This window comes from Patella vulgata, chromosome 1 (genome assembly GCF_932274485.2).
Source record: "Patella vulgata chromosome 1, xgPatVulg1.2, whole genome shotgun sequence".
Classification (NCBI taxonomy): Eukaryota; Metazoa; Mollusca; class Gastropoda; family Patellidae; genus Patella; species Patella vulgata.
The window spans coordinates 20,301,563-20,319,369 of record NC_065879.2 but is presented as its reverse complement, the minus strand read 5'-3'; the positions used below and the strand labels follow the sequence as shown (position 1 = coordinate 20,319,369).

The following is a 17,807-nucleotide window of genomic DNA, read 5'->3' as shown; positions in this document are numbered from 1 at the left end:
GCGCGCCAACAAACCAGTCAACACCCTGTTCGCTCGACAAACAGTCGTCTCCTTGCTAGTCGGTCACCCAACGTTCACTTACCGCCCCGTGCACTCCAACAAACCAGTCAGCACTCTACTCGCTTGAGAAGCTGCCGTCTCCGTACTAGTCGGCCACCCGACGTTCACTTACCCCTGGGGTCGGAGGTAGCGAGTAATGGTCGGATGGAAGGTAGACCTGTTTGTTTTAATGGCGAATCCCGAACCACAATTATCTTGCTGGCTCGTTATTCGTTATTCGAATCACGAATAAAGTGCCAACTTCAAGTTGCCATTTTGGATGATCTAAATTTTTATCTTGCATGGATAAAAAAAAATCCAGTAGTCTACGTCATGATACTAATCAACACCTTCAGTAATGTTGGAGGTCGGCATTTTGTTTGCCATCTTAAGCATCGGACGGTTTTGATTGGCAAACGAATTCTGGGACTCGCGAAATTAGAAGTCGGCGAATCCCGAATAACGAGCCAGCACGTTATTTGGGATTCGGGATTCAGCAATAAAACAGAAGATTGCTTGAGCGTTGATCAGCCATCACCATGTCATGCACCCACGTAGTTTTTTCTTGAATGTTTGCTGTTGATGGCCTTCCAGTAACCAGCGGTTGCCAGGCTAGATACGCCTAAATTTTGCAAGAGATTGATAGAGAACAAGCTAAAAACAATTAGTTATGGTCTGAAGTGCGCAAATATCGACATTGAATGAGATAAACATATATTTTCAGTTTCATCAAAATCGGATAAAAACTGTGACCTCTAGAGGATCCACAACCTTCGTATTACATACTTTTAACAATTTGCGTACAGTCCCTTTCGATATTGGCATGTATCGGACCGTAACTTCATGGATTATGGCCCCTGATTACTAAATGTCATTAACACAATCTTCTATCTTCTATATATATATATATATTTGTGACTGTCGTTTGTCTGTCTGTCTGTCTGTCTGTTCGGGTTTGGCGGCCACACTAGGTCTGCCCCGAGTCTGAAATTTGGGGTATAGGGGTAGCTCGGACCGGGGAGTAACATAGGCCAGGTGGCGTTAGTCTACCACTTCCGGTTTCGGAGTTATGACCGCCGAGCGAATCCGGTCTGTTCAGGGTTGGCGGCTACACTAGGTCTGCCCCGAGTCTGCAATTTGGGGTATAGGGGTATCTCGGACCGGGGAGTAACATAGGCCTGGTGGCGTTAGTCTACCTCTTCCGGTTTCGGAGTTATGACCCCCGAGCGAAGACGGGTATCTGCTTGTCTGTCTGTTCGGGGTTTGGCGGCTACACTAGGTCTGCCCAGAGTCTGAAATTTGGGATATAGGGGTAGCTCGGACCGGGGAGTAACATGGGCCAGGTGGCGTTAGTCTACCACTTCCGGTTTCGGAGTTATGACCCCCGAGCGAAGCCGGTCTGTTCGGGGTTCGTGGCTACACTAGGTCTGCGCAGAGTCTGAAATTTTGGGTATAGGGGTAGCTCGGACCGAGGAGTATCATAGGCCAGGTGGCGTTAGTCTACCACTTCCGGTTTCGGAGTTATGACCCCCGAGCGAAGCCGGGTATCCTGCTAGTATACTAATATTTGTGACTGTCGTTTGTCTGCCTGTCTGTTTGTCTGTTCAGGGTTGGCGGCTACACCAGGGCTGTCCCGAGGTTTAAATTTGGTGTATAGTGGTAGCTCGGACCGGGGAGTAGCATGGACCTGGTGGCGATGGACTACCACTTCAGGTTTTGGAGTTATGCTAGTTCCGGTTCATGGCTATATCCGTGCTACGCGGGGTCATCCGATAGTCTAATAATAAAAGTAAAAACAAAATATATGTAAATCAAATATTAAAATAATAATAATATTAGTAATGATAAAAAAATCTATCTAGGGAGAAATGAAATGAAATGGGGTTTAACGTCCAACTTTTCTGCACAGACTGCGATAATGATGACGGGCATACGCCATACAGTGTGCCATGAGAGAAATTTTGCCCGTCAACGGCACCACGGCCAACTCTTATTTCGAATTCCAACTGCCATGGGTTCTTTTATGTGCATACCAATGAGTAAACGGGACCTCGGTTTTCCATACCACCCGAAGAACTATGCGATGCCCTCCTTCCTGCTTCAATGACATGGGGGAACCACGCCGGAAAGTCCCGTCTCGGTCATTACAGGGATCGAACACGAGATATGCAGGTTAGCTAGCCAACTCGTTACTCACTGAGCCACCAGGGGCTAAATTTCTATTCTTTGAAACCTAAAATAGCATAGTCTGTTTTCATTATCTATTTTGTAACTATTATAGCGAGACCTGTCAGCTTTTTTTTCTAATCTTGCCTAACGCCCTTTTAACTTAAAACCGATTGTAACTCGAAATCTTGTGAAAATGAGTTTGATAAATATGGCTTATCTTAAGTTAAGGTCATAATTTTAAGCTATACACTCGATTATCAGAGATTTAAGCTTGCGTGACAGTGGGCCCTGTTTTGCTTGATCAGTAATCCAACCAAAACAGTTTGGGCCGGATCTGTTTCCCATTGATAGTCTAAATTGAATAATTTCACCATTCTGTTCTGGGTAATTCCCCTTGTTTATTAATAGTTCAATCATCTTCTGTCTTTTCAAAAATCGCTCTTCGACTTCCATTGTTTTTGTGGCATGTGCTGGTGTCTAAACACACGCCCGGGGGTTTGGGATCTCATCTTATAAACCAGGTAACAGCAATTTGACTAGATACGACATTTTATTCCACCAAAATTAGGGATACTATCTCTTCAAGAGCGCTGCGAAGTCCCACTTTACCAAAGAAATATCATGTGATCATTTGACAGGAATAACCTATCAAAAAGGTACCATAAGGGGTACAAATAAGTCAAATTATTTCCTCGTTTACTTCAACTTTTACAAATCAACCTACCACAAAACAGTGTTTATTTTGAATTATTCTATCAGTTACTTTTCTTTGACTGCCCATTTTTCTCAACATTTGATTTCTGCACGAAGTTAAAATAGTTCCTTTTTGAGTCCGTGAATTATGTAACCGCGTGCTATCGCAAACCTGGGTTTCCACCCATTTCTTGAATTCACTGATACTGAGTTGGAGGCATGACTTGGTGACAATAGAAAAATTATGGCAATAAGATGAAATGTATATACAATAGATCCAGTGACTTGGGTGGCCGAAAGGTTAAATCATTAGGTCTAGGATTGCGTCAAGTGGCATGGTTTCAATTTCCCCCTTGTACGTGACAAGGTTTAACGTCCACTCGACACAAACCAGGTCTTCTCGGGACTAACATATGGTTCAATTTTATTTCAATAATTCGCTGTGGGAGGAAACCGGAGGACCCGAGAAAACCCCACGTTGGACAGGCCACGCCAATTGAGTCAATGACAGACCTTATGATACAACGCGCACGCGCTAACCATTCGACCATCCCCCCACCCTTACTTGAAAACGCATACGTAACTAAATGGTTAGTAATCACCCGCTATATAAATTGCTTTTATTATTATTTTTAGAAATGTCATGGCTAATGTTATTTTCTGGTAAGTAAGCGAACATATATATCATCGCGTCATAAGGGTTAAATCGGTATTTCATCTGAACATGTTGAGGTGTCGTCCATTAAATTCATTCCATCTGGGCACGCGCATTTATATGGCGGAATAGATTGTATCAACGAAGGTAGACAGAAATGGGAACATCCACCATTATTATCTCCACAGAGACTTGGACCTAAAAAAAATTAAAATAGAGTTTAACCAACAGAATGGAATGATTTGTTATCTCCTCTAGTAAAAAGGTTTTATGCGTACATACAAATACTCATTTTGTTTCACAGAGGTATTGCGAAGACTAATAGCTCTGTAAAAGATGACTCATTTATCATATGAAGTCACATCACGCGGCGTCAATCATTGGCTTAATGGCGCGTACATTGTTTACATAAGACGTTACTAGTCCTAGAAGAATGCTGCCCTTTATACTCATTTTACATAACCATTTACACAAAATAGGAAATATTTTTTACTTACATATACTTGAAATATCTTTATTTTTTTTCTAGTGCTTAAAAAGGTGTTCTAGAATTTAATTTGCAGAAGGAAAAAAGTTAATATTTGGGGCTCATTAAGTCGCATCGATGTCATTTCCTATCAGTGATGGTAGCGGACTAGGGAATATTCACTGCTGATCAGTGGGGTAAATACTCGTGACTTCACAGGAATTATCAATGTTAGTCTCCTAATAACTCTGAACAAATAAGAAACTCAATTTGACATGTCAATTGGGTTGATAATGTTGTTTAGCATGGTTTGTCTTTTAATCAAGTCAGTAGGGAACTATAATGGTGTGTCGTGTAATCAGTAGGTTAACATAGAATGGCACCAAGCATGGTTTGTCGTGTAGTCAGTAGTCTATGCTACTATAAAATGGCGTCAAAAATGGTTTGTCGTGTAGTCAGTAAGCTACTACAAAATAGCGTCAAGCATGGTGGGTAGTGCAATCAATACTACAGTTAAAATACATTCTTACTATCTGTCTGTTTTCTTGGATCGATGGCAAGAATACCCATAAAGATATTTTGCTGAATATCCCATCGACCATACTTTTCTAAGTTTCTGTATCTGGTAATTTCTCTAGAATTATTTTTTTCACGTCCGAAAACTCTAAATGTTAAACCTTGGGTCCAGTAGATATAATCCTGGAAAATATTAAGGTGTTTTAATATTAGATATAGGAGACAGACGGTCCATTATCATGTCTCAACGACTTTGCCTAGATGCTAAAACTTGTATTCTTTGGTGCAGGCGGTTGGTCACGAACTCAATCTTGCATATTCCAGATTTGTGTCGAATTATATGTATTTGACTTCGGTAAAATCCATCTAATTGTGTACAGTTTAAGTCAACAGTCAACTAAAGTCGAGTCCAATTTGCTTACATATCTATATTAATTTGGCTAATTCTTGACGGCTAAATCTATTTTACAAGGCCACCTGTGTCACGAGATGTAAACATGGTTAGGGCACGTGATTGTTAGGTTAGGGTTAGGGTTAAGAATTTTTGGGAGATTCTGACGTAGCTGAGTAGGTTGAGAGAATGAAAGACATTTTATTTTTGAGTTTATCTAAATTTATGCTAGTAAATTCTGTATCCTGCTTGATAGAAAAACGTATATGAGAAAATCAAGGAGCACGTCAGATGTGATAAGCTTTGGGGTTTTTTTTCTTTCCATATACGACCATCAGGTGGTGCTAAATCCGGATTCTGGATCAACACATATTGAAGATGTATATTCCATTCAAAAACATTGGGTGGACTATATTTCCTTGTTTGTGGACCTGCTGCCGGGCTAATTGGTGATAATCGAAAACCCGTTGTATAAATTTTCCTAGGGTCGAGTTGACATCATTGGAAATTTACAAACGGAGACAAAGTTGTAAATCTGTTTAACCGCCCAGCTCACCTCACAAAGCTTTAGCCTAAACGATTTCTCTCAGAAAGCAGTTGTCACCAAAAGCTGATATCCGAACTATTTCCTGTATATAATGCTGCAAGAGTTTGGGATTGAAATCGCCGAATATGTACTTAAATAATTGAAGGCAATTATATTCTAGTTGAACAGACAGAGCAATGGGGTCTAGCGTCCACTCGACACAAAGTAGGTCATTTAGGGACTAACATATGGTTCAATTTCATTTCAATAATTCGCTTCGTCCACCATAAATCCTTGTTGACAGTGATAATACATATTTTAAGTTACCTACCCTTGATACTGTTATGTACTTTGGTGAAAAATGATAATGAAGGCCTGGACGATGAACTATTGTCAGACCTTCTCCATTGACACGAATACTTTTAATCAGGTTTACAGAATATACTTCAGTCCAGTATAATTTCTGTTCATCATAATCTATAAATATATACAATAAATACCAGATACCAGAATCTGTCTACCACTCACACTAAATGTATTACATGTATCATGTGTAGAGACAGCGTATACTACTAATACATTAGATACCAGAATCTGCCTACCACTAACACTAAATGTATTACATGTGTAGAGACAGCGTATACTACTAATACATTAGATACCAGAGACAGCGTATACTACTAACAGCGTATACTACTAATACATTAGATACCAGAGACAGCGTATACTACTAACACATTAGATACCAGAATCTGTCTACCAGTCACTCTATATGTATTACACTTGTAGAGCTAGAGACAGGGTATACTAACAACAAATATGTGTTCTTGGGGTCCCATAAAGCCAGAACACCATTTATATTTAAATATAACACGTGTAATGTATACTCTTCAAAGAAAGTAGGGGATATTCAGAAGCAATACAAAACTGCGGAAATGCACTGCTCTTTTTATTAGAGGTAAGCAGTGTATTTTAGTAACCGGCCAATTGCCTACACATGAACATAAACAGTTCATATGGGCGGCTTATCTGACGGCCCCATTTCACTCGAAAAGAGATACACTGTCAAAAGTGAAAATGGACGTTTTTATACGCCCACATTTTCATGTGGACGTATATTGTCGTCTCCCTTGTCCGTCCGTCCACAATTGTTTGTGGACACTCTACAAGTCACAATTTTTATCTCGGTTCCTTTCGATATTGCCATGTATCGGACCATAACTTCATGGATTATGACCCCTGATTGTATGAAAAATCGCGTTTTAGCTTGTGGACCCTATAGAGGTCACAATGTTTATCCGATTTTGTTGAAACTTGAAATGTAAGTTGATAACCCAAAGATCTTGGTTCCTGTCGATATTCGCCCATATCGGACCTTAACTTCCCGATTTTTATGGCCCCTGATTGTAAGAAAAATCGCGTTTTATTGCTTGTGGACCCTATCGAGGTCATAATTGTTATCCGATTTAGAAAAACGTTTTAGTATATCACCGTTACACCCTAAGGGTGGTAGAGGTCACAATTTTGATCTGATTTGGATGAAACTTGAAATGCATGTTTATAACCCGGTTCCTTTCGATATTCGGGCATATCGGATAGTAACTTCCTGAATTATGGCCCCTGATTGTATGAAAAATCATGTTTTTAGCTTGTTGTCCTTCACAATTATTATCCGATTTAAAAAAAAAAGTTTCGAATATATCACTGTTACACCGTAATGTTCATTGAGTTCGAATTTTGTGAAAATCGGGCCAAAACTGCCAGACAAAATTTAAAACTACGTTGATATTAGTAACGTGAATTTCAGACGCCGAATCTCACCTAAAGATAAACTCATTGGTCTTTCTAAGTCAGAAGATATAACAACTTGGTTCTGTCCGTCTAATGTTGACTTCATTAACAGAGCTGTATCTTCCCATCCAGCTATCCAATATAACCAACTAGGAAAATATAACAATGAAACTGATTAAAATTTTGACATCTGATACAATCTAATGGACAAATTCAGCAAAATTAGTGAGCAGAAGATGACTAAAAATACATGCCAATTGAGACTGTACAAATTTCAAAGACTATCCGCGGTTGGAGTAAGGAGTAAAACCCGATTTGATTTCCTACATATTTATTATAAAACCCAAATTGATTTTCGTACAAATTATTTCTGTTCCATGTTAGTCCCGAAATGACCTAGTTTGTGTCGAGTGGACGTTAAACCCCATTTCTCTCTCCCTCTCTTCTCAGATCATGGTAAGGGCTGTGCCTTTTGCGGTGTGATGGGTGTTACCAGACCCTTATATATAAGGCTCTGGGTGTTACCACTCAGATTAACGTTTGGACAACAGAGATCGAAGGTTGTCCATTGGACCTATATATAACTGTATATATAATATAGTCACCCCATCTCTAAATAATAGATTTAATCAATAAAACATTTTGATTATGTTGAGACTAACATATGGTAATTTGTATCTTCCATAAAATATCACAGATTTATACTAATAATAAACACCTGGGGTTTGTTGAACATCTCAACAGAGAGAGAGAGAGGGGGGGAGAGAGAGAGTTTACGTCTACTCGACACAAACTTGGTCATTTCGGGACTAACATATGGTTAAATTTTATTTCAATAATTCGCTTGTGCGTAGAGATCTTTAGCAGTGGGAGGAAACCGGAGCACACGGAGAAATCCCAGGAGGTTGGACAGGCGACCCTACTCCTTGTCACATGCAACCGGGCAATCGGAACCACGCAAAATGACTCAATTCTAGCGACACAGATTTGAACCGGTATTTGATTTGTCTACACTGAAAGGCAATCGGTCGCGCTTGGTTAATTTTAATCCAGTCTATATCGGAAAAACGGTTTAACTTTTCATTCGTCAAGGTAAGGTCTAAATGGTACCCTCCCATTTCGCCTACGTCCCATTTCGACTACAGCTTATGACAACAGAGTATATGGCCTGGTGGTTTTATTATCCCTACTTATATACCCTCCCTATAGCTAAAATAGATTGTTCCATTAAACATCCCATTTAGGCTACAGCGATTAACAGATTATATCAAAACAAACAGAAAAAAAGAATGAAAATTAATTTACATAGAAATTGTATAAAATATGTAACAAAACAAGATCGTCTCACTTCTCAATATTTCGAATTATGTCAATGAATCTATAGAGTTTGGGATGACTGTGGTAGGGTTCTATACATTCTTGAGTGGAAACCTACTAGGTTGTTATTTTTTCTGGGTCCATCGGTCTTAAAAATTTTCCATAAACAAACAGGAAATTTGACGTCGTAATGTACCCATGTTTTGGTAACGTAATCATTGAAATTCATCGGAGTTGGTGATGTTTGGAGTTTCCTCTATTGTTGATATTTGATATAAAGGAATTCTAATAAGATAACAAAAATTTTGACTAAATGATAGTGAACTTAAAAAATAAATGTACAAAATTTGAAAAAAATCATCTTATAAAGATAAGAAGTATTAAACTCATTGTAATCTCCAAATATTACAAATATTCAAAACAAAAATGTACTCTGAATTGATATTTTTTCTTCGCTGTTAAAGAAAACAAGCTAACAATTATCATTACCTTAATTACATCTTTTAATCGGCGGAGCAGTTCATTGCTGATTAGTTGGGGGTCAGGATTTTGAGGGTAATAAAATTTGTAGTCGAAATGGGGTGTAGTCGAAATGGGACGTAGTCGAAATGGGAGTGAACCACCTTCAGATTTCGCCAGTAGTGGGGGGGGGGGGCTCTTTACAAATCGCGATCGAGGGTATAGAGTACTGGTTTTGAAATTGTTCAGTGTCCTAAATACTAGATATCAGGAGACTATATCTTCACGGTAAGATAACAACATTACTTTTGATTTGAATGGACCAATAACTCATGTTTGTAATGTCGGAGACTCTGGATAATATTGAGCTAGAGCTCTACGCTCATTAAATAAAATAAAGTTGTTACCCAGTTTTAGGATCCACTTCTAAATCTCGAACACGATGTACATCAGTTAATAATGTTTTCCTGGCTCCAGTTTCTGGGTTGATTACCATGATTTTATGTAGTTCCCAGTCACTGACGTATAAATTATTATGTATCCAATCATACGCCAGACCTTCCGGGGAACCCAAACCACCTTCCAATATAACCTTCTGTTCTTCATCACCACCACCAGTTTTTAAACTTCATGAAAAATTAAAATAAAATTTCCAAGGGAGCTCGCTTAGAGAGCTGAGGGCAACCATTTTAATTGCCAATAGTCATAATTCATTGGCTATAGGCGATCACATGTCATACCCAATATGACTGCCGACAGCAGATTTTGAAGCGAACCGCCGTGAAGTACCATCCCCACATCCTAGCACATTTACGAAACAAAAAAAAGTATTGGCTATCGATGTAATTGTGCCATAGCTAATTTCATAGAGAAATTTCGAAGCGAACCGCCGTGAAGTACCATCCCCACATCCTAGCACATTTACGAAACAAAAAAAGTATTGGCTATCGATGTAATTGTGCCATAGCTAATTTCATAGAGACATTTTGTTCAGAAAGGGTCTGGGTATTTCCCGAAAAATTACCGAATGCTGTTTTAAGGGTTGCGGTGGGATTCTGTGGAGGACAAAAAAAAGCTATATCGAAAAAAAATTACTGAGATATCGATAGAGGCTAGTTCATCATGTTGACGGTTCAGTCGCGTGCATGGGTATCAACTATATAATGGTCGTGTATTGTAGTTTGAGTTTATTCTGTAACATTCTGACGATTCACTTTCTTGAACACATCAAGTAACGAAGTTAGTTTCTCTGTCCCTTGACCCAAATATGTTGGCAGTTATAAAAAAAAGATCAGTGGTCGCATCAGTACCGGGATTTGGATCCAATCGATAACGTCATCTGGAACAGTCTCTAGGAAAAGACTTTTGAAGGACGCACGAAATCATTACGGAAAACGATCTGGCGGATACAATTCAAGCTAAAAGGTTTGAAATAAGCTAGGAAGAAATAAGAAATTCGATTTTTGGCGGAAAAGGCATTAACGTGACGCGCGACATATTGACTAATTGTTTATGTAAATTGGGGTAGGTATAATGTGACGTCTCAGCCCGGCAAAAGATAAGTTCACATTCTCTGTTAAAACTCGTCCTTGGTAACCCGCTATATATTCTCGGACATTCACGGTCACCAGTATAAAATCGACTCCTTTTGAAAGTTCCCTTTATCGGGCAAAAGGGAAGAATTGTAAAACGATTATCATTTACCTATAAACGTCCCTTGTAAATAAATCAGACCAATAAATCATATTCCCTCTGTAGTTAAAATCTATACCAGTAGACCCACCGCCTCGTCCACCCTTCAAATTTATCTCTTCAATGACAGTAGCATTGACTCCACCAGATGGATCAAAGATATCTATTCTTGTTGCTTTAAAATCCAGCACGGCGATCAAAGGACCTTCATCTGAAATATTTTCATTTTGAATTATTTGAAAAAAAAACCCAACAAGCAAAGCAACGTACAACAAACATAAAATTTTCAGATGTCATGTTGCCAACTGATTAAAATACAGATCTATATTTTGTTTCGTTTTTTATACTTTCGATGGCCTACACTACATGAAGATCTGAGCGGTTGTAGTGGAAGGTCGCGTCAGGTGTCATACGAGCGACTTTTGACCTTACGACGTCAGACTTTGATTAATCAATCAGCGTTGACGTTACTAGTTGTTTACCCAAAAACTCGCCGTTACAGACCATTTCATTGGTTAATCACTTACATCACCCAGAACGCGGGATATATAACAACTCTTCCAGGTCCTAGTATAGTAAAAACAAGTAAAATCAAATTTTGAACTACAAAGAACGAAACGAAATAGGACCTGTGTTTTAATCCTACCAATATTATTATTATCAAGAAGAAAATTAAGGTAGAAACAATATAATCCATATCGTATAGGACTAACATACTTGTAAACATTTTCCTTGTTAGCTGGTGTCTTTAATAATTGGAGAGAACCGGAGGAAAACCGTTGACGTAGGACGAGTAACACGTCTCATTGTCACATACAGTGGCGGATTAAGCTCAACCAAGGCCCGAGGCGGCAGTTGCTGGAGGGCGTATTTAGTTTTTAAAGTTAGAGCCAAGGTAGTTGCTAACATTAAAAACGGGATTCGTTACTGAGGTTATAATATTATTAAAATATTAGTTATAACTATTGAAATTTGTCGTACAAAATGCTTTGACAGCAGAAACGTCACCGGAAACCAACTGTACATACACCTATTTTCAAGGATAATATTTCCTCATGATGGGGTGTTTACATGGAAACTAGCGCAAGATCTTTTGCTAGATATTTTTTCTTAAGCCAAAGTCGTTTGATATTGGTAATGTAACTTTATATGCCCATAAATGACGTCACGTGGATATAATATATTAAGCAAGACATAACCGAAAACTTACAAGGATTTAACGTACATTGTAGGCCTACGTTTAAAAAATAAAATCAGATCTCCAAACAATAGGGCCTATTTAAAATGGCGTGGGTCTAATTAATTTCGGGTGAGGGCCTATGTTGATTCCCGTTGGGCCTAAACCCCACCCCCCTAACATTCATTGTCTATGCGTTTTTAATCGTATCAGACAAGTCTAAATAAATTTTTTACTATTTGATACTAGAATACGCGAGTTAGATACCGTATAGAAAGGTATAATAATAATAAATGGTTTACCTTGTCCAGGGAATACTATAGATACCGTACAGAATGATATAAGAATAATAAATGGTTTACCTTGTCTAGGGAATACTATAGATACCGTACAGAATGGTATAAGAATAATAAATGGTTTACCTTGTCTAGGGAATACTATACAGTCCGTATAGAATGGTAAAATCAGCCACAGAATAATAAGTAGAGTCGACATGTCTGTGCTAAAGTCTAGTTTCAACTGAATAGGATATAGTAATGTATCACCGTAGTTTAATATAGGGAATAATTTACCATCATAGTGAATACAGCAAATAGTTTATTGTAATACTCCGACATTTACCATGACATTTAACTGTATGTTCTGTCTTCGTGTACTGTGGCGGCGGATCCAGGGTGTGTGTGTGGGTGGGGGGGGCGAGGAGTCCGCACCCTAAACAACAGCATAAAATATCCATAAAATGTTTTGTTTCCATGACACTTTTGTATTTGAACATTTTGTTGGTTGGCGTTGTGTAGTTTTTGTTGGCTGGGCTGGTGTAGCTTTTGTTGGCTGGGCTGGTGTAGCTTTTGTTGGTTGGGCTGGTGTAGCTTTTGTTGGTTGAGCTAGTGTAGCCTTTTGTTGGTTGGGTTAATGTAGCTTTTCGTTGGTTGGGCTGGTGTAGCTTTTGTTGGTTGAGCTGGTGTAGCTTTTGTTGGTTGTACTGGTGTAGCTTTTTGTTGGTTGGCTGGTGTAGCTTTTGTAATTGAGTGTTCGAGTCCAGATATGCGCCTACCAAATATCCTGCGTTCGCCACTCTTAACCCTCTAACATAGAGATTGTTCAATGTATTATAAAAGCGATGTTATAACTATAATTTACACCATTTAAAATACCGACGTTTATAAAAATAATTATTATGAATGTCAAACAAGACAATCATAGAACAATTGAAATTCCGGTAAAGTCGCCGCTAGCTCGCTGACTTAGAGGTCTCGTGTTCGCTCATCAGGCTTTTCAGTGGTGGAGGACGCACGACCTGACAGTGAAGGCGATCAACGACAGCCATGTAAACACGTTTAACACCTTTAACAGCTGGAATTCGAAATTAGGAAAGGCAGGCTTTTGCGCCGCTGTCCGGCTGATATGGAATCAACTTCAAGATACCGCATCTTATGGTTTTGATGTGGGAAAGTATTTGACTCGCTAACCAGAAGGATCCGGGTTCGATAATAGTGTTGGCCGAGATAATTCATCGGGATTTTCCAGCGTGGTTCCCCATTGGCAGTGGTGCAGGGTGGAAGGCCTGGCAAGAGACAACGTATAGTCGTTAGGATGATATGAAAAGCTGAGTTTCAGTGTACACATTGGCTTGCACGTAAAAGATCACTACGGTACATTTTGTAGCGCATCCCCGTTTTCATTAGCTCAGTTGGTGCAGAACAGTAGGAAGTTAAACCCCATTTTATTTCCTTGCATTTACTCCTGCTGAGGCATTTATCAATAACTATAGGTTTATTAACTAAAGCTTCGCTACGGCCCAGTAGAAATAACTGACTTACGGTACTCGTGCGGGATAACACCTTCGCCTGGACGTCTTGACCGGATGGCATTGATTTTCAGATTTCATTCCCAGGTCATGTAAAATTGTAAACTATACATTCCATTAAGTAAACACAGTATACATGACAGCAATATAAATTCAACATTATGAAACAAATCGACATACTGTGGTTTATGATGAAAGTATATTTTAATTATCTTAAATACATCATATGATATTCAAATAAGGTATAATTACTTGCTTTATATACAAATTCAGTTATTCAAGTAAAGTGAGATAATAATATTCAATAATATTAGAAAATGTATTATGGGCTAATCAAGACGAGCATACTCCATACAGTATGATATAGGGCGAAATGACCAAGGCGTTGATAACAGTTTTGCGAGCACCCGGATTAGGGTAATTTCTAATTTTGTAAACAGACCTCATTTGGAAATGCAATCGGCTTATAATGTTGTTTATTTGAGATACAGCAGGCAGATGATCATTCATTAGATATCCAAGGTTTTTAACTTGAGATTTTGGGAGGATACCTCAGCTTTTATTAAATTACGTGCTTACACCCTAGTTGATATTACCAGAAATTCAGATTTATCATCGTTTTGTTTTAGTTGATTGTTCAACATCCATTTTCGAATGTCCACAAACAATTTCCCAGCTACATTAGGGATAATTACATAGAATTGTGGTTACCATGAGCAAGAAAAAAAGTCCTATATCTGAGCATCATCAGCAAATCCTTGGTTGCACACAGTGTTTTTTTACTAGCTAGCCAGTTGGCAAGATAAAGATAAGAAAGATAAAGTGACCTAAAACAGACCCTTGAGGAACGCCAATAGTTAAACATACATTATGCAAGAGCTAAATCTGCCTATTGCAGGTCTTTCTTTAGGCCCGAAATGTTATATAAACTAATAATTAGACCATAACCAACTCTAGATGGCATTGGATACTCGAGATTTTATCTAGATTAGAACGGTTCGCCATTTAAAATTTTAATTTAAAAATGGGAAAGCGAGGCTAAGTCTCGAATATACCAATGCCCTGGTTCCCACTATGCACACATCTTGTCAAAACTACAGTGATAACTAACGTTGCACAGAATAGGAGACATCTCTTGTGGACAACGCGGACGACTTAGCCGCTGGGGACGTATTTATATTTTGTTGTCTGGAAACTTAGTTTCCGAAAAGAATATTCATTGTATGCACTATATTAATCGATTTGTATTGTTCATATTCTGTCAAAAAATCAATCCCTCAACCGTCTCCACGTTTGAAATGAATTGAAATGAACTGGGGTTTAACGTCACACTGTTCTGCTCCGACTTGGCTAATGAAGACGGGCATACGCCATGCAGTGTGCTATGAGGGAAATTTGCGCGAACAGCGGCGCTATGGCTTAGTCTTATGTCAAATTCTAACTGCCAAGGGATCTTTTACACTGTATCCCTCATAGCACATTGTATGCCGCCAGGCGCATGCCCTCCTTTATTAGTCCAGTCGGAGCAAAACAGAAAGACGTTAAATTAAACCCCATTTCATTCCATTTACTGTGATAATGAAATATACAAGAAAAGTCTGAGGGCCAGTTTAGAATGAATTAATCATTAAACATACATTATGTAAGAGCTAAATCTGTCTATTGCAGATCTTCTTTAGACATTAAACATACATTATGCAAGAGCTAAATCTGATTATTGCAAGTTTTTATTTAGGCTTCAGATGTCATAGAAATTATAAATTAGATCTTTATTTACACAACAAGCACAATATTAACTCTGTAGACCCACGGATGGCTTGAATTCGACTTGGATTTAAACAGGATTTCATTGATTGATTAAACTTTTAAATGGCGTCGTAAGCGGAGATTAACCGTTACGTTGACGTCATACTCCCGGCAATTTTAGATCGAGGCCAAATCATAGAACTGTATTGAAAGGAAGTCCGACTGGTCGTTTATGTTATACATCGCATGCGCGAAAGAGACCTACCCTACAATACTTCATGTCTATTAACAACACCAGAGGCGATTTGTGAGTCCATTAGATTAGGTTTTGATTTGCTAGTACGATTTGGTATGATTTCGATTTGATTAGCTATGGTCCACAAATGTGAAATTTGATAATTACGATTTGGTAAGATGTCTGCCATCGCGGACACCGATCAGAAAAAAAAATTGTCTCTGCTAATTATTGATGACTTGTTAAAGACAAATGAAGGTTATCTACGCAAAAAAAGAAAAATGGTTGCCGTTAGAAACGATCTCCTATGTCCAACAAGTTCAAGTATTTTTTTTTTGAAAACTGTAGTGACAAAACATGTAAAAAGTGTCCTAAGAAAACCTAGGATCGAGGAATATATTGAAAAAACTGTAAATGAATACAGCCCAGGAGAATTTAGATAGAGATTCCGATGTGAAAAATCAACATTTGATGTCATCATTGACTATATCCAACCGTTCATCAACGATTTCTGCTGAAAAACAACTATTAATATTTTTGTATTATGCGTCAAGCCAACTGCCACTCGTACGTATAGGAGATGTGTTTGGCGTATGTGAAGCTATCGTTTTTAAGATTGTTGGTAACTTATCAAAGATCGTGGTGGATCATGTTTTGCTAAAAGTGATAAGTTGGCCATCTGGAGACAGGCTACAGGAAATAATTGAAGGATTTAAAAGGTTAAGAGGATTTCCCAGTGTTATTGGGGCATTAGATGGAACCCATGTTCCCATTAAAGCACCAAAAGAGTTTCCGGAGAACTACATCAATAGGAAAAAGTTTCATAGCATTAATGTTATGGCTGTATGTGATCATGCAGGGTTTTTATACATCAGTATATGCAGGATGGCCCGGCTCGGCACATGGTGCTAGAGTTTTTCAAAACTCTTCACTATATACAGACTCGGAAGATATGACCGTTCGTCGAAAGTTATTTCCAGACAATTGTCATCTATTAGCGGACTCAGCTTATGCTCTAGAAGAACATGTTTTGGTGCCTTACAAGGATTTTGGCAATTTGTCAGACATTAAGAAAAATTATAACTTTAAACATAGTTCAACGCGTATACCCATCGAGCATGCTTTTGGTTTTCTAAAGGGTCGGTTTAGGCGACTAAAATATATTGATATGCAGGATCATGATAGACTCATTCATTTTATAACTAGTTGCTTTGCTTTACATAATATATGTCTTCAGAATCCGAGATTGATCAAAAGACAAAAGATATCTCTATTATTGGCACCTAATTGATTGATAACTGGCTTAGCCAAGCGCAATATACTGTAACGTGTATGCACGGCGTGGAAATAAAGCTTTGTGGCAAGAAAAATGTATTGCCATGGTTAAAAAAGAATCGCCATACAGGAAAATGTTATCGCCAAAAATTTCGCCAGATTGAATATTTTATCGCCAAAATTATATTTTTATCGCAATTGGCGGCAATGGCGATCGACATCGTGAGCGCTGATCTGCACGAAGGTCTAGCTGAAGAAGAGGCTGGTGATCAAAACGAGTATTTTGGTGACGATACACCTCAACCAAATGGTGAACAAAAACGCAATGCTATCAGCTTGTTGCTTTTTATGTAATTTAATTTTTTATTATTTTTTAATAACATAAATAAACTTTTAAATAAACAGACTATGTCTATTTAAGTTAACAGAAAATAATAAATGCATAAAACTAGAATGCATAGTAATACCTAATAGTAGTAAACAAAAGTACTAAAAGAGACAATCTGTCTTCTCGTAAGTAAATTGTTCTTATGGTCGCACTTCATAGATACATGTAATACAAGTAATTTTTAGGAACAATCCCTCTCTGGTTGTATAAAAATGTCCCAATCTTCATTTTGAATATTTCATTAATAAGTTGTAGTATTATAAGATATTTCAATTTATTGGTGCTATACATTGCATTTGAATCAACCTATTTTTTAAAAAAATGGAATACTTAAGGTTAACTTATTATCTAAAAATATAAAAACGTAAACTAGTACAAAAATCAAAAGTAGAATATAACGATTGGTTTATATCTTGTGTATTTACGTCTATAAAGGCTATTTTTCGCAACGACGACTGGACTTTA

At 38.1% G+C, this 17,807-nt stretch overlaps 1 protein-coding gene across 2 annotated transcripts; it reads right to left on the bottom strand.

Annotated features, from left to right (window-relative positions):
* Positions 1–2,883: 2,883 nt before the first annotated feature.
* On the bottom strand, positions 2,884–12,463 carry LOC126819070 (low-density lipoprotein receptor-related protein 4). Of its 2 annotated transcripts, none has more exons than XR_008789388.1 (7): positions 12,254–12,273; positions 10,727–10,925; positions 9,430–9,648; positions 7,277–7,395; positions 5,787–5,932; positions 4,553–4,721; positions 2,884–3,754 (listed from the first exon to the last, which is right to left on the bottom strand). XR_008789388.1 is itself a non-coding variant. In XM_050546981.2 (7 exons), the coding sequence occupies exons 1-7, from the start codon at positions 12,384–12,386 to the stop codon at positions 3,603–3,605; spliced, it is 1,077 nt and encodes a 358-aa protein (XP_050402938.2). In that variant the 5' UTR covers positions 12,387–12,463; the 3' UTR covers positions 2,884–3,602. The 2 variants fall into 2 exon arrangements, 1 of the variants encoding a protein (XP_050402938.2); XM_050546981.2 differs by lacking the exon at positions 12,254–12,273 and adding an exon at positions 12,314–12,463.
* Between the last annotated feature and the right edge of the window lie 5,344 nt (positions 12,464–17,807).